The sequence below is a fragment of the Botrytis cinerea genome, chromosome 18, assembly GCF_000143535.2.
Source record: "Botrytis cinerea B05.10 chromosome 18, complete sequence".
Lineage (NCBI taxonomy): Eukaryota > Fungi > Ascomycota > Leotiomycetes > Helotiales > Sclerotiniaceae > Botrytis > Botrytis cinerea.
The window spans coordinates 57,244-66,996 of NC_037327.1; the positions used below are offsets into that span (position 1 = coordinate 57,244).

Here is a 9,753-nt window from a genome sequence, read left to right on the forward strand (position 1 = left end):
TGACTTGACATTCTCGTCAATGTCTATATTAATACATAATGTTACTTACTTGTTATTCATATTCATATTTAATAGTGTTTCTGAACATGAATGGAACTATGATTCAAAGGGTCTTTATCACTTTGAGATCTAGCTCTCTTTATGAGACATTACTATTTACGTTTCACCGTCATCGGTATGCAATTAATTAAATTCAAGAATTTATTGGGACGAAAGAGATATATTTGAGTTCACTATAACTACATACCTCAGGCATGAGTCAAAGTGTGGTAAAGTTTTACTACATTGTCAGTACATATCTCAGGTATGAATTAAAATGTGGTAAAAGTTCGAAGCATTCTTGTAATGCCTCAGGCTTAAGATCATGATGTAGGAAGAAATTGCTACATTGTAGGCCTGAGGCATTCAGAGAGAAAGAGTACTGGCTGGTACGGGTGGTTGCTGGTGAAACAAACTTTTTATCTTTGACGCTATAAGAACAATAATACGATAACGATAGTAGGAGCAGTGTAAGAGTTGCGGATACTTGAAGATGTGAGACGATGCTTATACGAATCATCTGCCTCTCTTGATCCTTATCAAATTTTCAATTGAATTCTTTATCTACGTCGCCGCCATCGGCGCCCTGCTTACCATTGTGTTGATCGCAATTCTTGACTCCGACTCGAGTCGCAACTTCGACCTGGAATACCATCCTCGCAACAATTGAATGTTTAGATCGATACTTTTACGATATGATCAATCAATTGCTTCTCCTTCTACACCTTTGATTTATCTCAAGGTGAATCATTTAAACAGTTATGAATGCGACATCAAATTCTACATCTGATATCTTTATACCAAGTCAACCAATTGATTCTCTACTGACTGGAACGGTAATTCAATCTCAGCGTCGTCGTCGACTTTCTCAATTACCGCCTTCTTCACCTCCACCCCCACCGCCAGCACATTTCCTTCCTCCTTCGCCATCATCTACCCTTTCTCCCTCAGATCTCCAATCACCCTTCCAAAAATTCCTCAAGTCTTACCAGACCTTTGCGCTTAACATAAAAGAAACCCACACGTACTGGCTATCTCTCCGCACTCAATATGTTGACCAAATCTCCCATCAAGATCGAAAATGGACCTCTCCATATCTCTCCTTTGGACGATGGCTCACTCAAACATACCACGAAATCACCAGGGACATGATCATCTCTATGATTAAATACGAATTCGAAAATGAATATACAAACAAGCTTGGAAGGAAAGTTAAAGCAGAAGTAAGGAAACTGGCAAAGAGGTTGGAGGTGACTATCTGGGATTTACATTTTGCCCTGGGAAGGGATGTGTTGGTGTCGATGAGAGCCTTGGTTGCACTGAACGGGCTTTGCAGAAAGATAAATGAGACGGAAGGGAAGCTGGGATTGCGACTGGAAGGCTTGATTCCCAAATTGGAAGAGCAGGTTTGGTTAAGATATCAGGCTAGGGCTCAGCATGCTTGTGCGGATATGACTAGGTTTGCTCCGGCTGATGTTTTGAAAGCTTGTGCCGCGATGAAAGTAAATAATCTTGGGGCTGGAGGGATAAATGACGACAGCGAGGAAGGCGAAAAAGAAGAAAAGAACAGAGAAGGAAATGGAGAAGGGGAGATTTTGAACAAGATACAGTCTACGAGTGAGGGTCTTGCAAAATCGGATTCAGAAGGTTGGGTGCCAGAGTTTCGTAAAGAATATTTACCAGTTGGAGATTCAGATAATATAAAAGAAACTGTTGATAGTAGAGATGCTGCGAATGGTACGATGAAGATAGAAGGTTCGGAGAACAAACAAGGAGGCTTCACAAATGACATATCGGCTTGCTTTCCAGAGTCAATTATTATTGGGAAGATAGAGAAGGATGGGTTGGGGGAAATGGCGATGGGAAAGGGAACCGTGATGAGCGGGCAAATGAATGGACAGACGAGTGGCCAGAAGACTGCGCAACAGAGTGAGGATAGCCCGAAGGATAATGATGAGAACAAAAGGAACAATGAGCTTTCAAAGGAGGAGGATGACTACGATGACGGATATGGATATGATGGTTTTGACACCTCTACTGATGGGGATGAGAGTATGGATTTCACAGAAGTCGCGGACAACACGATTCACGAATTCCAAAAAGCATTTGGATCTCATATCCAGGATCGTCGATCATTCGACTCTAATGCACCAGGAAGCAAGGCACTGACTCCTGTTCCGACTTGTCACCACGATAAAAGCAATGTTGAAGAGGGATTTGAAAATATCCTGGATTCTATCTCTGGCCCGAACTCTTCTGATGCAACACCAACACGACGCCATTTCACAATGAGAAACAAGAAGAAGCGAACAAACTACAGCATACCCAAGATAAGCAAGGTAGCTGAAGATCAATACATTCATGAACCTGATACACCAGAAGTTCCTCGTCATGCCATAGTTGAGCGAGGGTACGAATCAGACAGGGAAGAAGTCATTTACAAAACTTCCAATACTTTTATAAATTTGGTAACCCCCGATAACACTTCAACTCGACGTGTATCACCACTCCAATTCCAAAAAGCACAAATCCCTGATTCTAATCACAAAAAACTTTGGGGTCGACCTGGGGATCTGATTTTCTGCTCAAAGACTTCTACTAGTGATACAAGTGTTGTTATTAGCCTCGATAAGGAAGTTCCTAAACTTCAACCAGGGCAATGGCTGAATGATGAATTAATCAATCTTTATCTTTTCTGGCTCTACAAGAATAATGCCCATACAAACATCTCAATTTTCAATAGCTTTTTATATTCGCAATTGATGAGAGATAGCAACTCGATGAGAAATCGTACCCTGTCCAAAACGTGGTTTGAATCAACTGAGTGGATCATCATTCCCATTTGCGAAGCATCGCATTGGTATGTCGTTATTGTGGGAAACTTCTCGATGCTTCAACCAGGTGCTCGATCGGATCCAAAAGCTCCTTTCTTGATTGTTCTAGATTCTATAGGTGGGAATGAAACTCAATATTCGGCAATGAAAAAGAGAATTGTGAATTTTTTAAAAGGAGAAGCACAAATTGTATGGGGACCTAGTTTCAAGGAGTTTGAATTCCTGCCCGTTAAACGATTTCTCAAGCAGTCCAATGGTACAGATTGTGGGTTGTATCTATTGGAACATGTGGAACGATTTTTGAAACATCCCAGAGGGTTTTTGGAGGAGGTTCTGGGAGTTGATGGGGATTTGAAGATGGAAATGAGTAATCATTTTGATCCGCTTAAGAAGAGAAAGGATTTAATGGATTTGATTTTTATGCTGAAGAAGGATCAGGATCGATGGGAGGACTTTGAAGAGAGGAAGAAGGGTGGATGGGATAATTCAAGGATAGATGTTCAGCGAGAAGATGTCGTCGTTCAAATTGGAGATGATCGATCCTTGCATCACAGCCAGATTTCGGAATCGCCAATGGGAAATTTTCAATCTTTACACCGCATTCAGGCCTCAAAACCATCGCCTTTGTATACCAGCACTCAAAACCCCAGGATATCCCATCCGTCCGTCAAAGTTACTGACTCCATGTTGGTCTTAGCATCTGATTTTGAATTTGGCCCTGGAAAGGAAATATCATCACCTAAAACTCAAAAAGAAGTTCCCGCGATATCTCTTGACAAAGGTCAAATGATTCATGACATATCTTCCCCTGCTAGGCCCATGACATTGAACTCTATTCATACTTACTCTTCTCTAACTCTTGATACGATTACATCCAAGTTAACAAAGCAATCATCAATCTTTCAACATCATCTCCAATTAGTACAATTTTCGGGTCACATATCTTCAACTATGCGTCCTACTTTCAATGAACAAAGTATTTGGAAAGAAATGCCTACACAATCACCATCCTCGTTAACTCCTTCGATGTTATCCTTGAATCCTAATATTAGCGTCAAGGAATATCGCAAGCGTAAACGTGAAGAAGAGGAACGTACAATTGAACCCTTTTGCTCCTTGGTAATAGAGAAGGAAGAAGAGTTGAGAAAGGAATACAAAGCTTCTTTGAAATTGACAGAAGGGTTGGAGGATTTAGATAGAGAGGTGAGCGCGTTTGAAGACGTGTTAAAAAAGACAATAGAGAAAAAATCAGAGGATATGAAGCAGTTAGAGAAGCTTTGGGACAGGCTGCATGAGGATGAGGTTGTTAGAAATATGTTCGGAGATAAATGGGAAAAAGATGTTGGAGAAAAAAGGGCAGGGTTGCAAAATGAGATGATGTTGTTGAGAGAAGAGCTAAAGGGTTCCGAGGGAGTGAGGAGAGCGATGAAGGGGTGGGTAGACAACTCTCGGATACTTGTTGGACTGGTTGGAGGGGATCTAATGAGGGCCGAGAAGTTGAGGGAAGAGGTCAGGGGGTTGGTGGAGGAAGAGCGAAAGGGTGAAGGCAGAGGAGAAATAAGGTGGGGGAGGAGTGATTAGAATTAGATCGTGGTGTTATAGCTATGGTTTTGTCAATAATGGAATGTACTTTTGTGGCCGTGTAAAATACCTATATGCGAAATGGGTGTATCAGTGTTGTGAGTCAAGTCAATTGGTTACAAGAGAATAAGGATTTACTTTTGAGAACCTCAAGATTCATCTAATGAAATGGTGTGGATAACGACAACTTACCAGAGCAAAAGTCCAACACTGATCACTCTGCATGAACCTTTGCTTTCGTTAGTAAGGGTAGATGTGGAAAAATCGGAATAAATTTCTCACATTTCTAATACTAGAATCAATCTGCGCTGGATCAGTAATGCAGCAATCTTTAGCGATCCCAGACCTACTCGTCCGAGGCCAATGCCAGTGAACAATTGTTTTGATAGAGTTATAATAGCATTACTATCTTATTTGTTCGAATCAGCGTCTTACTAAGACACAATATAAGGGCTTACGTCCCTGGCACATACCTTTCCTTTTGAAATTCTTTAGTTTTTATAATAAGAATTGAAATGTTTATATCTTACGAGATGTTTCAATGAGTAAGTAACAACGTTGATTATGATATTTGAGCTCATTTTTTGAAATATAAGGATTCTCTTTTGATTTATGAATAAGATAAGTTACTAGCCGTCGGGGAAAAAGAATTTTTCAGATTGTGGATTCATAGTAGCTTTTTTCTTCTTTTTTTCTTTTTTTCTTGTTTTTGAGATACATATATTTTTATTTTTATTTTTATTTTTATTTTTATTTTTATTTTTATTTTTATTTTTATTTTTATTTTTATTTTTATTTTTATTTTTATTTTTATTTTTATTTTTATTTTTATTTTTATTTTTATTTTTATTTTTATTTTTATTTTTATTTTTATTTTTATTTTTATTTTTTTAATCTTTATGAGGGCCAGCTCTCAAACTCTCGATCCTTGTTATGCTTGAGATTTAATAATAATAATAATAATAAACTTCGCTAACCTCTCATTTCTAGCTCGTATAGAAACGCTGGAGGTGCAATTAATTTTTAAAACCTCAAAACCTCAAAATCTCAAAATCTTATAAATCTCATAAATCTCTTCCTAAATCTCTTCCTAATTCTCTTCCTAATTCTCTTTCTAATTCTCTTCCTAATTCTCTTTCTAATTCTCTTTCTTATTCTCCTTTCTAATTCTCCTTTCTAATTCTCCTTTCTAATTCTCCTTTCTAATTCTCCTTTCTAATTCTTCTTTCTAATTCTCCTTTCTAATTCTCCTTTTTAATTCTCCTTTCTAATTTCTTTTCTGATTCTCCTTTCTTATTCTTTTTCTAATTCTCGTTTATATAATCTGATGACTTACTAATCAAGGATATTGAGATTTCGATTTGATAATTGATTAGATTTATAGTAAGATATTTATATTAATATATAACTTTACAATTAAAGTTTAAAAAGTAATAGAAAGTAATAAAAATACTATATTTGAAAAATGTATAACAAATTCTAATAGAATATATCATTAGTAATTAGTTCATATATCTTCAAAAGATTATATAACGTGGTTTATTAGTGAATGGGTTATATCAGTGAATGAATCATTTGAAAATACATTAAAATTAGACCTTTTTCAATATTCTTATTTTGATAATTAATCATTATTTTGAAAAAAGAAAAGAACTTTCAATGATAATAAATGATTAGCTTTTTATAAATCTAATTTTTTATAAATATTTTTATTATATTCTAAAAAAAGTAGAAATTGTTACAATTTTCGTTACAAAAAAGTTATTCTTATAATAACTATTATAATAATTTGATTTTTCAATAAATAATTGATTTTTATAATATTTATATAATTAAATCTCAATATTTTTCAGATATCTTCAAATTATATTATTGAATAAAGAAAGTGTATGGTTATACACAAACAAATTTTATATATAAAATAAAATGACTCATTCACTAATATAACCCACTCACTAATAAACTACATTATTAGATTGAAATTGTTTTATAATAATTTAACCTTCTCATTAACTAAAACAATCCTATTCTAGTATCAATATATTACTTATAATCAATCAAAAGGGGTTTTATAAATTTGTAAATATAAAAATGATCTATTATATAGATATATGATTACATAATACATGAGTACATTTCCATTTAGTTTGCTTTTACGAATTCATTAAGAGATACAAGATTAAATGACTAATTAATGTATTTTTACTATTATAATTATATATGTCTATAATTATTAGTCTAGTTTTTATATAGACTGACTTCTAGTTCTTTCGCATTTTTAATTAATTAATATAGTTAGATTAATTTGTAATATTGTATTTTTTTCTTAGTTAAATAACTCGAATTTTTATTTTAAAGATTTTCTTTTATTTAATTTTTTAATAATTAAACATATTTATAAATAAGAGAGTAAACTAGTGAAATAAATATATTGTTAACTATATAGAATTCACTATAGTAATCTAAATATAAATCGGAAAAAGAAAGGTATTTTTTACATATATAAGATTCATATATTATATCTTTCGAATAAAACATATATGTGTATTCATTTTAAGTTTTAAAAAAAGCTTAAAATTAAATCAAAGATTCTTTAGATAAAAAGAGTATATAATATGAGTTTTATAAGTTTCTATTAAAAATTATTAAAATGTAATACTAAAAAAAGATTAAAGATAATATTTCAGTTCTATTCCGATATTAAAAATGTTTTATTAATTTATATATAAGTTTATTCAAAAATTAATTAAGATAAAAATTCTTTATAATATTAAAAAATAATTAGTAGAATTTTAAAAAATTAAAATAAAAGAATATAAAAGAGTAGTATAAGAAAGTATAAGAGAGTATAAGAAAGTATAAGAGAATATAAGAAAGTATAAGAAAGTATAAGAGAGTATAAGAAAGTGTCAGAGAGTATAAGAGAATATAAGATTAGTTTTTTTTAATTTATAGGAGAAGGAATTATAAGTATTGAGTAATAATGTTATTTGAGTTTCAAATCACGTTTTCCATATATAATACTAGTATATTAGTATGTTTATATGTATTCATTCATATTATAATAATTATAAATTATAATTTTAATTTAAATTCTTCTAATAAGGGACTAGAAACTTTCTTTAAATGAATTAAATCATAATAAGTAGTAAATAGTATATAAAAAGAATTTTTATTATTACTTTCAAAATATATACTCTCTTTAATTATCAAAATAATTATAATATTATTAGATTGATTTCAATATAGCAAGAAAAATAATTAATTATAAGAATTTTAAAGTATAATTCGATTATTTATATACTTATAAGATTATATATAACGTTATATTTATATTATGATTTAGTATGTTTTTTAATAATAGAAATCTATAATTAATTTAATCGGTTAAAATGATTCAATTATGTCTAATCTAACTAATCTAATTATATCTAATTTGATTAGTATAATTATATTAATTATTTTCGGGATAGGGATCATATAATCGTGCTAGCGCCTTTCGACACTACAATAATACGTTTCGTCATCCTAGCTTTTAAAACCTTAAGTAATATTATAATAGTATAAATTATAGTACTATATTGACTTTATCATCCCTATAGTAATACTTATAATTATATCTAATCTAATCAATCTAATCAGTATAATTGATTTAATTATATCAAATTCATTACAATTACATTATAATACAAAGATTATAATAATCGAGAAGAAATAGCTCCTTCTTCTTCTCAAACCACTACATTGTTATTCAGCTCTTTCAACACAAGTATTAATTAGAACTTTACTAATCAATTATATCAATCTCCTCAAATCAAGTGCCCCCCCTAAATCAATTAATCTCCCCAAATCAATTGATTCCCCCGAATCAATCATGTCAATCTCCTCAAATTGAACGACTTCTCCAGTCAATCATATCGATCTCCTCAAATTGAATAATGAGAGGTTTCCAAAGTAAACTCCTTGATTCCTCTTCTTCAATTTTTTCTTTTTATCTCGCTTTATCTTACTTGTCAATTAAACAATCCTACCCTTCATACAAGAAACCCAAATTCCCACCTCATTCCAAATGAAGTCGACCCCACTTTGTATTATCTCGCTCTACCCTTCTTTTTGTCTATATACATTTTGTTGTGTGTGAATTGAGAATCATTAATAGGATATACAATAATCTTTTTATAATAGAAACAGATCAGCCGCTATAATAGCAGCACTATTGATAATGAACAATAATAAACGACTAATAACAATTAGTAAAAGAAATTGATATCTATACATTGCTGTGACTTTCAGCATTGAAGAAGACAACTTAAGATGTGAAGAATGTGAGGTTAAGTTTTGGGTGCTTAAAGGTTATATTATGTAGACTTAAGTAATTGAAAGACTTTGATGTAAGCGGTGGCGGTCTTGTTTAAAGGCAAGCGCGAGTGGGACTTGAAGGTCTGGCGAATAGCTGGGGCTGAATTTTCGAGGATGAAGAGAAGGACAGATAATGATGTTAATGATTTTTAGAACAATATTCGATCGTGCATGTACTTGGAGCATCTGTTTGGTGGCTAGAAGCAATGCAATAGATAGCTACTCGGTATATGACCTCGGCACAGTACTTGGTGAGTGGACTTGATGTATGGACTTCGCAGCAAGACGCTACTTGGCAGATTGGTACTTGGCGACGGACTTGGTGACGGACTTGACAATGGATTTGATAACAAACATGACGATGGACTTGGTGGCGAAAAGTGACTTGGTAAATTAGTACTTATGCATGTATTAAGAAAATAGTAGGAGCAGATAGTGCTGAATGGGAAGAGTTAGGGTTTGAATGTACAGTACTAACGCACTCCTATTAGCCGGCCGGATTTTATCTGGAATTCATTAACACCAACATTCAATTCAATTATTATTATTAAATCAATCATTCAATATTTTGTTTTAAATTTTGAATGCGTTTTTGATTTATATATATATATATATTAATAATGTAAAGTTTTATTAAAATATTATAATAGAATCTTTTAATATTTAGTATGTTAGTTATTTGTTGTGATATAGATTTTTATTTTATCTTTCATATTTGTTTTCAAATTTATAAATATATTATTGTTTAATATATTTCAAATTGTTTATAAAGTATTCTTTAACCTTATTTAATATATTTCGATTTATTTTTATTTGTTGTAATATTTGGAAATATTTCAAAAATATATACTTTTAGATATTATCAAATATACTTTATAAAATTAAGATTGGAATTATAAAAAGATTAGAAATCGATTAAAGGAATTTTTTTTTAAAATCA

The 9,753-nt window shown here is 32.1% G+C and overlaps 1 protein-coding gene across 1 annotated transcript; it reads left to right on the plus strand.

Annotated features, from left to right (window-relative positions):
• The first annotated feature begins 476 nt into the window (after positions 1 to 476).
• BCIN_18g00060 (hypothetical protein) lies at positions 477 to 4,737 on the plus strand. Its single transcript, XM_024698269.1, has one exon. The coding sequence runs from the start codon at positions 801 to 803 to the stop codon at positions 4,452 to 4,454; it is 3,654 nt and encodes a 1,217-aa protein (XP_024554086.1). The 5' UTR covers positions 477 to 800; the 3' UTR covers positions 4,455 to 4,737.
• Positions 4,738 to 9,753: the final 5,016 nt, after the last annotated feature.

What these genes read in the sequence shown, in the direction of transcription:
- BCIN_18g00060 (XM_024698269.1), top strand. Translation starts at nt 801, where the DNA reads ATGAATGCGACATCAAATTCTACATCTGATATCTTTATACCAAGTCAA.